The 19,053-nt window shown below is 54.0% G+C and overlaps 1 protein-coding gene across 1 annotated transcript in view; it reads left to right on the forward strand.

Moving 5' to 3' along the window:
* Positions 1-19,053, forward strand: part of LOC116943638 (alpha-1,3-mannosyl-glycoprotein 4-beta-N-acetylglucosaminyltransferase B-like) — a 125,808-nt gene that overhangs the window by 70,341 nt on the left and 36,414 nt on the right. Inside the window, exons 2-4 of the mRNA XM_032956666.2 lie at positions 6,976-7,116; positions 7,596-7,805; positions 12,354-12,487. Coding sequence (XP_032812557.1) covers positions 6,976-7,116; positions 7,596-7,805; positions 12,354-12,487 — 485 coding nt within the window. The remainder of the gene's footprint in view (positions 1-6,975; positions 7,117-7,595; positions 7,806-12,353; positions 12,488-19,053) is intronic.

Below are 19,053 nucleotides of genomic sequence, written 5' to 3' on the forward strand. Positions count from 1 at the left end.
TGGATTTGAACCCATTGCGCTATAATTGATTGCCCTTGCCATTTGCAGAAGCTGCAGGCTACAATCATCTCTGCGGAGATCATAACGCAATCATTACCTTCACCGCCCGCACAAACATCTAGCTCGTAATCGCTCTCTAAAATTCCCGATGAAGAGACAATTGAAACCGTTAGTGCCGTTGAAACCCACACGGAACGACCAAACGTCCGTCGTTCGAAGCCTTTCGCCAAGTGCCCCGGCCAACGCGTGCGCGCGCGCTGTATTAGCGAGCGCCTATTAAGGGCCAGAATGACGCACATGTCCACGGCCAGGTTCGGTTGCTGTCTCACTCGCCACCGACGTTAGCCACAGCCGGGAATCGCACTCGTGCCGTCGGGATCCTGTGGGTGAATACTTGCAGGGCTGTGGTCCGTTTCGCGGAGGGGAAGGGGTGCCCAATTCGATGTGAAATCGATGAGCGTTGGCAGTGGTGCATAAGCACAGACGACAACACGCGCTCATCACATTCGTCTGTCACACTGCCGTGGCTTCAAAAGTCAAAATGTATACTGCCTCCTCCTTATAATACAATGCGCACCTCTCCTGACCTCGCCTATTTAATACATTTCCATTTAAAGGCCACACCGTTCTATGAACAAATGTGTTACGTTCTTTTTGTTACTTTAAACTAGGGTGGTTATCATTTTTTTGAATTCGCGCGAAGCGAATGGTTAAAAACCAGCCAAAACCGGTCATGGGTTTGCCGCAGGTGTCGACATTTCTTTCGCAATAAACACCACGTGGTTTAGCTTTGTGATGAACGCAGGCAGTGGAGACGGGGCTGTTGTGGTTAGCGCACCGGAGTTGCCACGCAGAGGCCGCCAGTTCGATTCCACCTACTGGCCTGGCGGTTACAATAAAAGTTTTTTTTTTTAATCCGCCCCCTGCCTCTCTCACCTCCACTCCCACCGCTGTCCACCACGCAGCATAAAGAGCTTCAACACGGTTAGTCGATCGGCAGGCCGCGTGTGGTGGGGTAAAGCGTGGGTATTGCCCAACTCTCCCAAGACGTCTGCTTCAGTGTGGAACAGTAGACCAAAACATCCTCTGGAGAGTGCCCTCTAGCAGAGATCCTTTCTTTCGTCAGCAGTGACGTGAGCAAGCACGACATTTGCAGGGCTGCGCCTTTGACTAAAAATCCACCGCAGTTGTATACGTGTGCACTTTGAACTTCTTTAGCACCGTACGTAGCCAACCGTGCTAATCCGGGGAAGTTGGTTGCTGGTCCCCGACTCTCGGAGCCAGTCAGCGATTCCGACAACCGTCACCGGTTATCCGATAATTATTGCTTAACTGACCCGACTCCTACGACCTCATGTGGATGAGCGGACGGATCGTCTCGCTCGTATCGTTTCTACGTGGAAAGACAAAGTATTCAACAACCCCGCGCTCTTATGTTGGTCGTGCAATATTCCGTAAGGATCCTGTTGCACTCCTCTGTACTCTCGATGTTTTTGTCGTCATCGTTGTTGTTGTTGTTGTGCTCCCACACTACGGTAAATCGCCCCACGGCCTTCCGCGGGAGTGCACAAATTCCGCAACATTCATTCAATGTAAGCAAAATTCTGGACCGGGGTTTTCGACATTGATTGTCTGACCAGCAGGTCGACGGTGAGCTACCTATTGAACACGGTCGGCTACGTACGGTGCGAAAGAGGTTCACCATGCACTCTAAAACCCTGCTGTCACATTTGGCTAATCTAGGCTATCTCTTTGAGAACGCAATGCGTTATGATGCCGATTCTGTATTCCAACGTCAGACTGCAGCATATGCGGGATTCCCACGGGAGAACACACGCAGCTCGCAACACAGTACAGCAGGGACGGAGCGGTGTAATGCAACGTGATTGTCCTGTGGTGTCTTGAGCGTTTTGCAATTACTGTAAACCGTAATTTGCTACTCAAATTTGCTAATTTCATATTGGACTAGATTAATTTGTAATTTGTTACATTTTTCAAGGTAACGCAATGCAGCGTACCTTGAATCAGGGGCCTAACTTGTCGCTGGTGCCCTGGGAATGTAGGTGCCACGTGACTATTACTAGCCACAGTCACGCGAGCGAGCGAGAGGAGGTATATTTGATGCGGTGTGCCGGGTGCGGGAAACATTTCCCACATAGGTGATCTGGGCAAACCCGGTTTAAAATCAAGCCCTGCAGATGTCCATCTCTGCCATTAACTCCGCACTGTTGTCTCAATCAGTAGCGCAGTGTACTTGGCATGGCCCCCGTGTTGCAAGATGTTCTCTACCTTACATGGTATACAGGAGGCAGTGGGTTCAAGCCTGACCGACCCTGATGCCTTTTATATTTCGAGTTTTTGCATGTCTCTCTCCCAGTGGTCCCATGGATTTTTCTCCGGGTCCTCTGGTTTTCCCCTCCGCGTTTAGAATCATCATCATGCGTTTGGAGTTATTTGGCTGCTATACATTTCCACGTGATAAGCCGCTTCGTTGAGCTTTCATTTGTGGCCAGGTCGCTTCTTAAAAATAGCTATAAAAAATTGAATAGTTTTATAAATAGTTTATAGCTTTTGTAGTTTATAGCTTTTGTAGTTTATAAGGAATTTAATCGGGCGCCCTTTTCCCAAACTTTTCTCTTTTTATCCCCCCCACCACCACCAGCCCCCACCTCCCTGATCCGTTGGCCCCGGGGCAGTTACACCGCCTGCACACTCGATAACGAAGTTTGCTGCGTCTCAACGCTGTCGCAGTTCCCTGGTTGGCGTTCTGGGAATTGTAGGGGGTTTGAAATGCAAGGTTTAATCTCGCCGGATCAGCACAGCCAAGATGACAATTGCCCGCATCCCCGGCCAATCCTCGGGGGGGGGAATTATTACTGCCACCTTTTCCTGGTTTTCCCAGGATCGTTCTACTTGTTGCCGGCAGCCGCTGCCCTTGGAAATCTGCAAGTCGTCCTGGGTCATTGAAGTCCTGGTTCTTATTTTTTGTCAGCCGGCATAAACGATGAACCGCTCGAAGCAACGCGTTCACACGTCGCGCTCTCCCCTATTCCGATACCACGAGACATTCCCCCCCCCCCTCCTGTCGCGGATGTTCCACCTCCTCCTCGCCACGACGTGTTCACGTTTCCTATAGCGGCACAGGTGGTAGCCCTGTACTCGGGGGTGGGGGGCGGGGGGGTGGTGTTGAGAGACGGAGCCGCGGGAGCAATTCCTGCGTCGCCAAGTTGCCGAGGAATGCCTGGTGATGTGTTTAGAACGGAGCCTGCGAGGTGGCCAGGAGATGGCAGCATAGCGAGTAGATCCTTGCATCTATCTGTGCGGAGATTTAATCGTTATCTAATCGTTATCGTCCTCAAATGCTTGGTTTCCTCCCACACGCAAAGCCAAGCTCCCACTGATGGAAGTGTCTAAACATCTGAGTGTAGCAGGAATCTCCTTTTTAAAATGAGTATTGAGACTCGAGTTCGGCTTTTCTTGATTAAATTATGAGCATTAAAAAAAGAAATGGTCCCCCAGATATATTTTTGGCATGGTGGGTAGGGGGGTGGGGAGAAAATATCTCCAGGGCCTATGACCAAATTGCTTGGAATGCACCCACATTTCTGAAGCTAAGCAGGGGTGAGCCTGGACGGTTCCTTGATAGGCAACCATTATGCACAGAACACGTACTGAGGGCTACTACTGTGGGGCTACGTTGTCAGCAGAGGGCATTGGGGCAAAATCCAGTGCGGTACTGGCGGGTGCCGTGGTTAGTGTGCTGTACACGTGCAGGGGGGGTGGGGGTGGGCGTTCGCTCTTGATCGAGAAACACAGCGGTCAGTTTCATGTTCTTAGCAATTCACCAGTGAGTTGCAGCCAACTTATTGCGAGACAGGTGCTGCTGCGGCACGCCCACAGCTTTGATTGCCAAGATCACACCCCACGGACGCAGCCGATCACGATGGAAAAAAAATCGTGTGGTCTCGTTAAAAACTTCACAGCGAAACAGTTGAACCCCGGAGAGCCCACAGATTAGATACAGATTTTCCCCCAAATAATAATAATAATATATTTGTTGGTGAATATTACAATCCCGAAGATCATCATCGTTCCATTGGCGCTGACGCGTTGCGTAAAATTCACATTCAGAAAACGGTCCAGCTACTACGATGGTCACGTGGTGTAAAGCTCGCAAGCGTCGGAGGCCACGTGGCAGTGGTAGAGAGATTTATCCACAATCCTATTGACGGGACAATCGTGTTCTCGGTGCATAGCAGGCTGGGTGGCGGTGGGCGGCGTGGTGATTTCCCCGGTCACACCTCACCATTAGCGATGCACATCTTTATCAGTTATTTAAGATAATTGCGTAATCGGGTTAGTATAACCCAATTACTCATCGTGTATATAATTTAAATACTGTGGCAGGGCCATGCTTAGCATGTGGTACGATGATTCCAGCACCTGGAGTAATTTCCATTGGGAATAAAAGTGTTCCTCTGGATGAGGCTCCATTAGGAAGCCACTGGAGCTAAGCACTTTTCAATCTAAATTGAAAACTCATTTCTTTAGAACTGCTTTATGTGTTTAGTTTATCCCCCCCCCCCCCACGCACCTTCAATTAGCACGGTTGGCTACGTACGGTGCGAGAGAAGGTCAGAGGTCAGCACATATAGGAAAGTTCAACGTATGCATGTATGTTGAACTTCTTTCGCACCATACGTAGCCAACTTGTTCGCAGGGCTCCGCGCGTTGCTGCACGGCGTCGAAACAACAGCGTCGGTGGCTGCTGCAGCAGCAGCAAACGGGGATGGGGGGGGGGGCTAAATATCGAGCCACCGTAAAGAAACAAAAACCTCATTACACAGAACATTAAGCAAATAAAATAAAGCATTAATCCGCGTCGAGATTAAAACGGATCCCAGCAATATACGTTGCCAACGAGGTGTGAGAGGTTCTGGTTTAACGGCACCTCTCTCCGCGTAGCCACTGCGAGATGCGCTTGCGACCCTTGCGTGCATTTTTTTTATTTGGTTTGTTTTAACCGGGCGGCGAGAACTCAAGAGACCCGGGATGAGTCTCTCTTTTTCCCAAGTGGTGACCTGGGGCATCGGGCCAGCCGGTATTAGTAGCGATGTCGGTTTTGTCAATTAAATCACTTGCGAGAAATGTATTTTTCAAAGAAAAAACTAAGATTGGCAAATGTAGACTGCCGCGCCGGGAGAATGAATCGAACCGTGTCTGGCGACGTCTGGCTTGTAAGTCTGGCGTGTTCACCCTCGGGCTGTTGCACCACGGCAGCGGCCCGGAGTCGACGTGCATTCGTGTCCAAGGTTCAACTTTCAAGTTGATTTTGTTTGACCAGGTGAGCACAGACCAGGATGAGTCTCATTTGCAAGGAGTGACCTGGGGCATCGGTCTGCCAGTAGGGGGTGGGAGCAGTGATTGCCGCCGTGTGTAGAATCTCACGTGAGTGATTTTGCGGGGTAATTTTCGAATTTGGCAACTTGAACCCTGACACAGGCACACGATGGCCCACTCTAGCGAATGACATCGGGGGATATTTAACGTCCGCTTTGAAGCAGACGGCGCATGCTTTCATCACGGCTACTACACACCGCAGTAATAATCGGGGTGGCCGCTGCATTCCAACGACCACAACAGGTCGAATATGCTCTACCGCTGGGGTCGTGTCACCGCCCAGGAGCTATCTGGGGTGGGTGGAGCGAAACGTCAGACGATGTCGCCTCTATTGCATCCACATTGTTGTCCGACGTGCCTATGAACTTGTCCGTACGATTATAGTAACGCAGGGCACAATATTACAAGACGGATAGGCGTGCCGTGCACTCTCGTGGTCTTGCCTAGCGCCAATAATCCCTACGTCCGAGGCAGCCTGTGGCAGCGCATCCGGAAAATAATCGATTTGCGACGATGCGTTTTTAAGCCTCCCGGCTGCTTCCAACGCGCTTCCCGCCAAAACACGCGCCCCGAGCTGTTGGCGTTTGTGGGAGCCTCGCGGCGAGATTCGAGGGAGATAAATAATGAACAATGGAGATGATTTCACGGTGCGGAGGGCGCTGATTGAATTTGGTGAGCGGGGGGGGGGCGCGTGAGCCCTCCCCCCTCCCCTGCCCCCGGCCCGATTTATGGCAGAGCGCAGCCCCGCGGCAAATGATCGCATCTCCCGACAGCCCAATGGCGATCGCTCGCCCGCTACATTTAATTGTCAATGTGCCGCTCGGGCTAACGATTTGCGCTGCGTGGGGTGCGGGGGGTGGGTGGGGAGGGGGTAGATACATTTGGAGCAATGACCGTGGGGAATGTAAAAGATTCACTCGCTCGTCGTTAACGCAGGATGAAGACAGCGGCCGCTGAAATCGTAGGAGCAGGTGACCCGAAACAACAACAACAACGGTAGTAATAAGAGTGATTATACACGCAGGCGCTGAAGGCCAGCCAAAGCTGGACGTGGCTGAGTTGCAGAAAATATTCCTCTCACTGCCAGTAAAACATTCTATGGGGCCCTGTGTACACTTAGAGCCCTGTTGTCATGCCACTGCTGGATGACGCCCCCCTCCAACCACCCACCCACGGCTGTGGGATCTAGGAGTAAAATGAAAGTCCTGTTCTGAATTAACAGAGCTTCAGGCTCATGTCAACAACAACAACAATAACCACCACCACAACAACAACCGCCGCCGTTCGCCACTGAGCGGCGGTGACGTCACCGCGGCGCTTGAGGCCACGTGCAGTGTCCAAGGTTTGCTGGCAGGAGGTCACGGGACAGGCGCCATGGGTTGACTGACTGAGATGACTGGCAGATGCACCACGGACTCGTGCCGGAGAGTGCCGTGCGTTGGCGTCGTCGTCGCAGCTGACGAGGTGGCGGCGTTTGTTGCTGTTGCCGTAGATGACGAGGTGGCCCCCGTGTTGTTGCTAACGAGGTGGTGGCGGCGTGCGTGTGTGTTTGTGTTTTTGTCGCCGTCGTCGCAGATGACGAGGTGGCGGGGTACCAGCGCGAGCTGCAGTCGGTGCACGAGCGGCTGCTGCTGCTGGAGACGAAGAGTGCCCAGCGCTCGCGCGAGCTCGCCTCCGTGCTGCACGGCCTGCAGCGCGGCAACCGCAGCAACGACGGTGCGACATCCTCCTCCTCCTCCGCAGCAGCAGCAGTAGCAGCAGAATCATTATGAGCGGCAGAATCATTATCAGCGGCAGAATCGTCATCGGCAGAATCAACATCATTGTCAGCGGAATGAATGTCCTTGTCAGCAGCAAAATCATCATCAGCAGCAGTAATGGCATCATTGCCGTCATCAGCATCCATAGTATAATTATCAGCATCATCAGCAAGAACCATAGCAGCAACAGCATCATCATCACCTTCACCACTGGCACTAACAACCCCTCTCACTTCCACCATCGCCATAAAAGCCACCACAACCACGACCACCTCCCTCGCCACCCTCGCCACTACCAAAGCTGACACGGCCACCGCCGCCTCTCTCCCCACCCCCGCCACGCACCGCTCGGTGACCACCGCTCCCCTGCCGCTCGGTGACCACCGCTCCCCTGCCGCTCGGTGACCACCGCTCCCCTGCCGCTCCGCCGTGCAGGTGCGGCGAAGCGAGAGAAGCGCGTGCCGCTGGTCGGCGGCGGCGGCGTTGCCGTGGTCCCCAGCGTCAGCGGCGGCAGCCGCGGCACCGCAGCCCCCCGCGAGGCGGAGGGGCCCATGGGCGGAATCTTCTACTACCTCCCTCACCTGCTGCTGTTGCCGGGCCGCGGCCTCGCACCGGCCGTGCACCTCACGCAGGGCCGCATGGGTGGTAAGGAACCGCGGGGGCCGGTGGGGGATCTCGGGGGGGAAAGGGGGGGGGGGGGTGGTATTTACTCATCCCCATACTCTACCCACACCCCCCCTCCCCTTTCTCGCAAGACCCCGACATTCTTGCCCTGGTTTCCCCTCGCTCCGTGCGGCTCTCGGTCTGTGCGCTCTTCGCGCTGCTGTGTACGCGGCCAAGCGTATTTTTGTCCCCACAAATCGCGCTACGCAACGCGGTCTGAATTCGCTCCGCACGCGCCTGCGCGGCTGGACGCGGCACAAGGTTGGGCGTGCGCTGTGCGCGCGTGTCTCTCGCCTGCACGATGGACACGGCGCTGCTTAAGCCAGACGGTGCGCGCCCGGCGGCAAATCGGATCTCGTCGCCCGCCACGAGCGTTCTCAACTCTCTTGCCGGGTTTTCTATTTTCGGTCGTGAAACCTGTGAGGGGTGTAGAGCAGAAAGAGAAGGGAAGGGGGAACAAAAAAAAAACCGCGTAAAATAATCTCGACGGATAGCAACGCGATGTCATCTCGCTCCGGCTCTTGGAGAAAGTGAGATGAGCGGACGTTGAGAGAGACGGAGGAGGAGGTCATGCGAGTTTGTGTGCACGTTGAAACGAATCTAGTTGGCAGCGGCGCACGAAGCACAGCGAACACGGCAACACAATATGCCGACGGGCTGTTTACCACAACGGTTGCCTATCATTTATTTTACTTTTAAGGTGTTCTTGGCGTGTGTGTGGTGAGATGATAAAGACGGCCGGGCGTGGCGTTGGCCACCCACCTCGACTTCTGCTGAGCTGGCCATCGCATGCCAAAACAGCACTTGCTAACAACAGGCTGAAAGGCTGTATGGGGGGTGGGGGGGGGGATGGTCTGTCTAGGTCTATGTGTCTGTGTGTGATTTATCCACGTATGTGCATCCGTGTGAGTGATAGGGAGTGGGTTTGTTAAGTTGCTCACTTCATCCAGCGGGCACTCGCCACCCTTCCCGATCGATGCAGTGCGGGGAGGCACGTCGACTGTGGATGCTGCATTCACCCTGACGATGATGACGACGACGACGATGATGATGATATTATTTAATAAACGGTGATATTATTTATTGAATGATGACGATTGATGATATTATTTCATGAATGACGGTGATGGTTCGGGTGATGATAACAGTATGATTTATGGTGTCGCATGTACAAATATATAGGAGCACAGCGCCTTCCAGTTTGTCTGCGGTGCCTCGATGATTGTGCGATGCAATTTGCTTAAGCGATGATGGCCATATAAAACTAAACACAATTATTACAACAATTTAATTGGCTCTCCACTTAATGCGACTAATCACAATGCCTAGCATAACAAAAAAATATCTAAATATACATTTATAAATGTGGACTATCGCGCCGTCACGTGACGAACATTACTCTCAGTTAAAGGGCGGGTGGGAAAGTGCTGTCCCCTAACCGTGTGAACGAGATGTCGTCTGAAGGGATCCTCGGAGGTAGCTCTTTGGTATCCGCCGCTGTGGGTTCCCCTCTATAACACGGAAGGGCCGCACTGCCCTTGCGAGAGTCCCCCGGTGGGTGGCGAAAGTCTCCACCGCTCCATCGCAATCAGCTGATTTGCCACCATGCACGGATGCTGCCGTGCATTGTGGCCGGTTCGGTTCAATCTCCCGGCGCGGCAGTGTAAACGACGGGGCAAGTGACTTAAATAACACTCCCTCTGCCCCGCCCCCCTCCCCCCCAAACCACGGACAGCCTCTGTCCACGCAAATGGATGCACCGCGGTTAGTCCATCGGCATGTGTCGTGTATGGTGGGGTAAAATGTGGGTAAATCCCACCTCTTCAAAGACGTGTGCCCAGTGTGGTTCAGTCGACCAGCATGACCTCCTGAGCACCCCCTCCAGCGCTCCCTCGCGTGCTAAAGGCCCCTTCTGTGTCAGCAGTGCCGCGAGCAGACGGTTCCAGCGCTGCGCCGTTGCTCGCAGCTGGGCGGCGACGTGGCCCAGCGGCAGCGCGGTTCCCGCCGCTCGTTGCCGCAGGAGGCTCACGGTTCGAATCCAGCGGCGGCCCTGGCGAATACAGCGGCGTGGAGTTACCGCAACAATGCAAACACGGTGCCGTCTGGCTTCACTCGCTAGCGGACGTTAAGGAGCCCGCGACGTCATTCGCAAGAGCAGGCCGCCGTGTGCCCGGCGTCGTGGTCTCCACACTTGGGCAAATAGAATAATGAAAAAAAAACACCCGAAAAATGACTCGATTGGAATTGCAAAAAGCGATCATCGCCCTCCCTCACCGCCTGGACTCTGTACATTTTGCGGGACCCTCCTGAAAAAAAAGAGTCGTCAGACTCAGCGGGGCTTTCGTGGGCAGACGAGCGGCGTTAGCAGTCGTAGTAGTAGTGGTATTAATGATGAAAGCCGAGTGCCGCGGACGCAGAGTTTGCCGACTCGCTGGCGGAGGAGAGGAGATGATGAGTGTGCGAGAGAGAGAGAGCGAGAGAGACTTGTCACGGCGTCATGGAGTCTGTAACGGTGTCTCAATTAGCGCGCCCCCTAGCCCTGACGCGCCGCGCTAACCCTGTCGCCGTCGGTCTTTCTGTCGGGAGATTTTTTTTTATTATTCGTGGAAATAGAAAAAAAAGCGATAACAACTCGGTCTTGTCAATGCAGAATCGTGCGTGGATCATTGAGCGTAATAACTGACGCGTGTCATATTTATTTTCTCTTCCGTGGTGTTTGTAACAGCAACAACGACACCACCAACAACAACAACAAAAACACCAGGGGATGTAAATGTGCGTTTTTAACGCTCTAAGCCATTTCACGGCAGCATCCGGGGGTGGCTGCCGTCTGGAGCAGTCCGCTCGTTCCACCAGAAAGACGCGCGTTGGATTTTGGGGTAGCCGAGTGATGAATATCTGAACAGGTCCTTGGGTCCTCCTGGGTCAGCTCGGTCTGAGATGAGTTTACCCGGTGCGATGTGTCAACATCTCCACTGGGGAGACAAAGGCGGCCTGGCGTGGTGCTGGCCACCCATCCCCTCGTGTGCCGTGCCGGCCTTCGTAGGTGCTCGCTAACAGCACTTGCCCCAACAGTCTGTTAAGGCTACACGGGGGATCTTTGTCTTTTGTGTGTACGTGGCGTGCGCGTGCGTCTGTGAATCTACACGCGTGCATACGCATGTGTTCATATGCGTGCGTATCTCGTATTTTAAATGCGATTCAACAATTCCATTCTTCACTCCGGATCTGCCAGCCTTGGCCCGGTCCTCGTTTTTGCTCTCATATTTATCACTCGCCCCTCGCCTGCATTTAAAACCCGCTCCTTTCATCCTCCGCTCGGCTCCCATCCATCCATCTCCCTCCTCTCCCCCACCCCCTCTCTGCACGCACTCCCCCTGCCTCCTCCCCGCTCCTCCTTCCGCTCATCCCCGAGTCATTCCTCTCTTCTCACCTCACCCCTCACCTCGCCACCATAAAATTCCTGCTACCACCATCAGCAGCAGCAGCAGCCACGATCAATACATTTACAACAATGGAACGGCTAGACTGAGATGACCCGGAGAGAGTTTCACTATATACACTGGAAGGACAAAGTGATGCGCTTTCACTAATTATCCATCTCCCTTTGCCCCCTTGTCCCCCCCCCCCAAAGAAAATATAATACCGTCATCACCATCTTATCATGCCCCCTGCCCCCCACAGTAGATCATATCTCCCCCCTTCCACGAACCTCCCCCCCTTTCCATTTGTCAGCTCCACACACGAACGGTTCACCCACAACATCCTCCACGTGATGCGTGGTGACCTTGTTGTCGCCGTGACCTTGTTGTCGCCGTGACCTTGTAGCAGCCGTGATCTTGTCGCCGCCGTGACCTTGTAGCAGCTGTGACCTTGTCGCCACCGTGACCTTGTAGCAGCCGTGACCTTGTCGCCACCGTGACCTTGTCGCCACCGTGACCTTGTAGCGGCCGTGACCTTGTCGCCGCCGTGACCTTGTAGCAGCTGTGACCTTGCAGCAGCCGTGACCTTGTAGCAGCCGTGACCTTGTCGCCACCGTGACCTTGTAGCAGCCGTGACCTTGTCGCCACCGTGACCTTGTCGCCACCGTGACCTTGTCGCCACCGTGACCTTGTAGCGGCCGTGACCTTGTAGCAGCCGTGACCTTGTCGCCACCGTAACCTTGTAGCAGCCGTGACCTTGTCGCCACCGTGACCTTGTAGCAGCCGTGACCTTGTAGCAGCCGTGACCTTGTCGCCACCGTGACCTTGTAGCAGCCGTGACCTTGTAGCAGCCGTGACCTTGTAGCCGCGGCCACGCGTGAGTGACGCGGAGTCCAGCGATGCTCTCGAGGGAGTGGGGAGCTGCCATTGAACACAACTACAGTGAAGTCTGTGCTCATCGCAAGAAGAAAAAAAAATGTTGGGGAAATGTTTGGTCCCACGGTATTGGGCGTGAGGCGGGGGGCACTGTGGAGTGGTGTGTGGGATGGGACGGTGTTGTGTTGTTGTTGCACTATGATGATGTGGGGTGGTATGCTGCGTGGTGCAGTGTCGGTGGTGCTGGGCGTACCGACGGTGAGGCGCGCTGTGCAGACCTACCTGATGGACACCCTCGCGTCGCTCACCCAGGAGCTCTCGCCCAACGAAAAGAGGGACTGCCTCATCATCGTCTTCATCGCAGAGGTGCGTCCCTCGCGGGGTCCCACCACCACCTCCGCGGCACACAGCACGACCACACCCCGCCACGACGCAACACGGAGCACACCAGTTATTACATAAAATACCAACACACGCTGGTAAATGCAGCATTCTATTATGCACCGGACGACACGCCACTCGACACACGGCGAATGGCACGAGCGTGAAAAAGAACCCCAACACCACACAAACACACAACCCGCTCCAACACACCAAGTAACACACCGACCAACCACACCACACGCCACCCACGACACCAGTAGAGCAACATGCCGTGCAGGACACACGGCGCGCCACCCTTAATAGATGCCCGCTAAGGCGGCCTTGATGACGGGGGGGGGGGGGGGCGGTGGTCCAAGGACCCCCCCCCCTCTCCTCCTCATCCAAAAACAAATCGCAACAATGACAAGGGACCTCCTCAGGTACCCACAGCGGTGGCAGCAGCAGCCGTCTGTTATGTAAATGGCGTTTACCCTAAACGTGTTTAGTTTGTTTCCCACGCTTTCCAACACAAAGGTGTAAAGCAGCGTTGATGCTGCATTGAGCTGTGTCCGTCCGCGTGTAACGAGGGGGTCACGATCGCTCTGGTGCGAATGATTGAATGAGACTGACGCTTGAGTGTAGAGTTGTGTTGCTGGTCAGGACTAACACCCCCCCCCCCCTCCCACCCCCCCTGGAGAAACCCGGCCGCATTGATCAAAGGGTTGCACTAAACCTGGAGACAAATCGGTGCTAAAAGGATTCGCCAATTCGCACAGTGGCACGCCGATGCGGCGTGTAACGTCATCGCGCGACGCGGCTTGACACGTGAAGGTCAGAATTAAATACTGCTGAGAAGAAGCCGACGTTGGCAAGCGTCGTGGATGGAGCAGGGAGTCGTGAGCACAGATGGCAGGGGAGAGAAGGGAGTTCTATAGATTGAGGGCAGCGCAGGAGAGAGTGACCTCCCCACTCAGCGAAGGTTGACTGAGACCTTCGAGAGGAGCGCCTTTGCTTTCGGAGCAGAGTGGAGTAGAGGGGAGAGGTAGAAGAGTGCGTGGAGGGGAGTAGAGTGAGGTGAGAGGTAGGAGAGTGTGTGGAGGGGAGTAGAGTGATTTGAGAGGGGAGAGGTAGGAGAGTGCGTGGAGTGGAATGAGATGGCAGGGGAGAGGTAGGAGAGTGCGTGGAGAGGAGTAGAGTGAGATGAGAGGGGAGAGGTAGGAGAGTGGGTGGAGGGGAGTGGAGTGATATGAGAGGGGAGAGGTAGGAGAGTGCGTGGAGGGGAGTAGAGTGAGGTGAGAGGGGAGAGGTAGCAGAGTGCGTGGAGGGGAGTAGAGTGAGTTGAGAGGTAAGAGAGTGCGTGGAGGGGAGTAGAGTGAGATGAGAGGGAGGAGATTGCGTGGAGGGGAGTAGAGTGAGGTGAGGGGGGAGAGGTAGGAGAGTGCATGGAGGGGGGTAGAGAAAGATGAGAGGGAAGAGAGCGCATGTGTGTGTGGGGGGGGAGGGGAAGGAGGGAGAGAGATGAGATGCAGGCCGGGGCGAGTCCGTGGAGGGTTTTGAAGACGGCGAGTGGACAGCAGCAAGGCAGAGCGACGGTGCGGGGAGACTGGCGGTGGAGAGAGTGGATGCTCCGAGCATGCAGATGAGGCCCTGTAACACCCCCCCCCCCCCCCCACCGCGATGAGTTGATGAATTGTCACGATTCGGGGCGTCACGATCCGCTTAAGAATCGATGACTCCGCGGCGCACGTGGAATATACCCAGGCCTCGCGGGCTTCCCGTGCACACATCGCATGTAACGATGTGTTCACGGTCGTCACCGTCGTCATCGGCCGTGATCAAATGCGCTGCTGGATGAGGGCCTCCCTGAGCCTTCGCCCATTCCCTTATTAGAGCCCTGTCACGGACGCTCCACTTGGCACCTGCGTGCGTGCGCACGCGCGAGCCGATTGCCACCGCTCCGTCTCCGCGGCGGTGGTCGTGACCCACCGGACACCGTTAATCCGAATTTGCACGGAGCGCTTTCTTTACAAACGCGCGTGACTCGCGAGCGCGTGGAACTCGAACAGATTGTTTGGTGATGACGCTGCTGCTGCTGCTGCGTCGGCAGCGGTGCATGACTCCGCACACTCGTCAATGCGCTGTCGGCTTAAAGGGAAAACGAACGTTCACGTCAAATCGGCAAATGAGCGCCTTCATCAAGGCGCGGTTCGTCCACGAGGGGCGTTAGGGCACCACCCCACAAAGCAGCTGGTGATGAGAAAAATATTTTCTGATAAAAAAATATACTTTTCTATAGATTGCTCTGTTGTGTTTTAAAATAATTTAAACGTAATGATTCTTTCGACGTGAATTGCCGAATTAAGATAACATTTTACGTTCGTATTAGAAACCGCTGCAACACCGCAGTCTGACTCGGGGCTGCTATGAAGGCGTCCGAGTGAGAGATTTCCCTTGTTCAGTCACTGAGATCAGATTTTAGCATTTTGGCCACGCCGTTTGAGACCCATTGAGGGCGATGGTGAAAAAGGCGCCCGTGGCTGTAATGAGACGATGTCACAACGTGAGGTCGCGCTGGGGAAATACAGCAGCTCACGGTCTACACGCTCTAGGCTTTTGGCAGCGTCAAAGGGCTTGTGTGTAGTGTGGACTTTGAGGGTCATTGGGATATAATTTGAGTACTTTGTTGTTTTTGTTTCGTATTGTTTATAAAATGCCTACCGTTGGTGGATAAGACAATTGTATCACTTTCACGGGAAGGCCAATAAAACGACGAGGTTTTTCTTAATTAGAACACCGTCTTTTCAGAGTCACTCACAACAGCCCCACCTAGTGGAAGTGTCACGAGTCGCCACTGCCTTCTTCATAGCGCAAGCGTGAGAATGGATTTGGGCTGGGCTGGAATTCGATTCTTATTCCGGCGATCATCAGTTAGATTACCTGCCTGATTGCTCGACGTGTTCCCACGAAAGGAGTGACTGCGTGCTTTAGTAGTAGATGCTTCCAAAGAGAGGTGCGCACAACGAGAAATTGCGTAGCGTGGACCGCAAGGCCACTCAACCCACAATGCACCGCACTAGGAGACGGCTGCCTGCCAGTACACACACAGGGCACACACAGTACACACCACAATGTTGTTCTACGTCCGACGGCATAGCCCCGTGTAGAGTGAATTCAAACCGTCATGGAGCAAATTTCGGGTGGAAATAGTGTTTAGCGCCATGCATGCAAAATCGCACGAACCGAACCTGCATAAAGCGAGGCAAGGCTGGCAATAGAAGTATCACGTCTGTTCGCACGTGTGCCGCTGAACGGGAGGTGATGGGCGACCTCGTCGGCATCGTCTGTCACGGCACGCTGAGCGTGGCTTGTCCAGCTCTGAGTAACCGACTGCAAAACAAAAGGAGCCGTAACAATTTTAGTCGATTCGTCTCCGCGTAATCGACCGATCGTCCCGGCTCTAGTCGATGTTACGTGACTTCGAAGTATGGTCCTGGAACTGTGGATCCAAGAAATCCACACTCCCCAGTCTCCTCTGCTGCCCTCTCCCCAGCTGCCTCCCTGCCAGTGTGCAGTCAATTTATGCTCGGTGACACCTCGCGTGGAACAGTCAATATGGTTCCAGTGACACCCAACACACGTAGATACAAAGATCCCCCGTATAGCCTCAACAGACTGTTGAGACAAGTGTAAGTGAGCACCTATGAAGGCTGGCATGGCGGAAGAAGTGGTGGGTGGCCAACACCACCCCCGGGCCGCCTTTGTCTCTCTCGTTGTGATGTTTCCGCACCGCACCAGGTACCAATTTTAGGCTGAGACGACCGAGGGGTGGTCTGGGACTGGTTTAGATAAGTCACTGGTGTTGGCCATGAGCGGGAATCAAACTCGGGCCACCGTGTTTGCAGCACGGTGTGCTAACCGCGACACGACCGCTCCCCAACACACACACAAGCCGCGCGCACACAAATACACGCACACGCCCGCGCACTAGACGGAATATAAATTCCGCTCGAGTTGAGCGTGGGGACGGCGTTTGTTGCGATTGAATTGACTAGAGCTCGACGCTCTCTCCACTCGGCTCCACTCAGCACCGCAGCTAAGGGTGACTTACACGGGATCAGCATTTTCGGGCTAGGGGATAGATTTAGTGGCGGGGTTGGGGCAAGAGTTGGGGGTCAATGGTAAATTCACCGCAGGAGCAGTATCTATAGGGTTGGATTTAAGGCTGGGACTAGGAGAGAGGGTTGTTGGCTGTAGGGGTGAGGCGCCGAGTTAGAGTTAGGGGCAGAATCATGGTCGGGTATTGTCTCGACAGTGAGTGCTAGGGGGCAGCATTAGGGGTAAGAATTTAGGGCTAGTATTTTGGCTATGAGTTATCGCCGACAATTTAGGGGCTATGACTGGGGTAGGATTTAGTGGTGAGATTTAGGGTCGGAGTTGAGGGTACAGCCGGTGTTTTCGCTACGTGCTCAGGTTAGCGCAAAGGATATTTTTACGGCTAGCAGTTCAATTTAGAGTTACAGTTAGGGGTAAGGTTGTGGGTATAAAGATGCTATGTTTACTGTCAGAGTTATGAATAGGACTAGGGTTATGGCTAGGTGCTAGGGTTAGGGTTATAGACATTAACTATTTTCCGGCTTGCTGATAGAACATACGTATAGGCACGTGCCTCACAGCCATAGAGGTGTACCGGATGTGGTGTGCCGAAGGATGGGTGTTGAAATATTCTCCTGGTCGCCTACCTGGCAGAACCTAAGCCCCCTGGTTCCTTGTCAATGATGGAGCTAAGGTTATAATTGCTCGGCTTAGGGTTGGAATTAGAGACAGAGTTGGTCTGAGGCTCAACTCGTAAGCCGTGGTCGGTACTCGTGTAAACCGACATTTCAGTTGCATTCTTCGTCATTGCGTTGCGCGCAGTTGTGCATTAAAGCAGCACGAAGATACCGCAAAGCTCTTTGCCAATCCACTGCTGGATGAAGGCATTCCCCGCATCGTGTTGGTCACGGTGATTGCTTAACCGGTTTCACAGTGCAGGGGTCGCGCAACATTGCGCTGCCGCTCCATCCCCCGCTGCCGGTAAAACAACGATGAACAACAATCACAGAAAAACCCACGTATATACAATAAAAAAGAGTTGGAGCCCTGCAGATGAGAGACAGGAGGAGAGAGGCGTTTAATGCACAAACATAAAATGCTTCAAAATCGAATCGGCGCACAGAATCGCCTGCTCCCAGCGATTCCTCAGCAGTTGAAATTTTTTTCCACTTTCCTTCAAATCGCTCTTACCATTTTGGTGACCCGGGTCACTGTTGCGAATGAGATTGGTCCCCCCCCTCACCCTGATTAAACAAAATTCAAGTGGAAACTTACACCCGTTGCCTGCTTTGCGGCGCACAGACCCAGGCCCAGCCCTCGTGAGACGGGACGGTTCAGCACCACGGACAGCTCCACGCACTCTCAGCTGGGGGGGGGGGGTGGTACTGAAAGGGTGATGGGGGGAGGGCACCAGCTGCCGCATCTCGTGTTACTGAGCTGCTTGCTGCTACAGCTTTGCGAAGCTGTGACCACGCTCTTGAAGGCAACACTGCGTGTTCAAGATGCGGGGTCGGGGGGGGTGGGTTAGGAGTTGTTAGGGGCGTCGGGGATGGTAGGCCCCATGATAGCCGTTGTACAATCCGACGCAATGTGTGCGTGTTTTTACTGAGCAATTTTTACGGTTATCGGCAACCGGGTTCTGGGCTTCGTCGTCGTCGTCAAATCGGCTTCAGGCGAGCGGCGGCTGCGGCCGCGGTGTGACTACGTCGCCACTGGGGAGACGGAAGTCGACAGTTTTTTGGCGGTGCCGGGCCACACGCGATCAACACTTGCCCCAGCAGCCTGAAAAGGTTTATACGTGGTGGGGGCAGGGGGCGGGGGGCATTTTGCATGTTATGTGGCTCAACGGTAGTGCATTCTGGGCTTTTTGCAGAGATTCACGGTTCGAATCCAGTGTCCGCACTCATTAGTACCGCGGGTGTGGTGACCGTAGTCATAATACTACACAACATAGGGGCCGTCCATAAATGACGTCCCGCACCCTGGGGGGGGTCAGACGTTTGTGACGATGTGTGACGAGGGGGGGGGCGGGGTTTGAGAAATGTGACGTCACATCGAAATGCGCAACTTTAAATATATATAGACAACACGTTCTACTTAATTAAATAGTTTTTTAAATACATTTTTCTCCTAAAACATCAGAGTGCAGGGCCACATTAAATACGCACTACAATGACAATAGTTTAAAGCGATTTGAAGCATGTTTTTTTTTGGGGGGGGGGGTGGGCAGAGCTTTGTGACGTCATATTTGAGGGGGGGGTCTGACTTTTTGTGACGCCGTGTGACGAAGGGGGGGGGGTCAAAAGTCGTCCAAAATCGCGTGACGTCATTTATGGACGGCCCCATAGGCGGAGTTTGACTTCTATATTTGGGGGTCGCAGGGGTTCGCTTTATCCCGTGGGTGCATACAATTGTAAAGTACTGAAAATAAATTAATAAAGGCAATGCCGCCCCCCCCCCCCAAACTCCACCCACGC

Source organism: Petromyzon marinus, chromosome 18 (assembly GCF_048934315.1).
Source record: "Petromyzon marinus isolate PM22_M1 ecotype Great Lakes invasive population chromosome 18, UKy_Petmar_22M1.pri1.0, whole genome shotgun sequence".
NCBI lineage: Eukaryota > Metazoa > Chordata > Hyperoartia > Petromyzontiformes > Petromyzontidae > Petromyzon > Petromyzon marinus.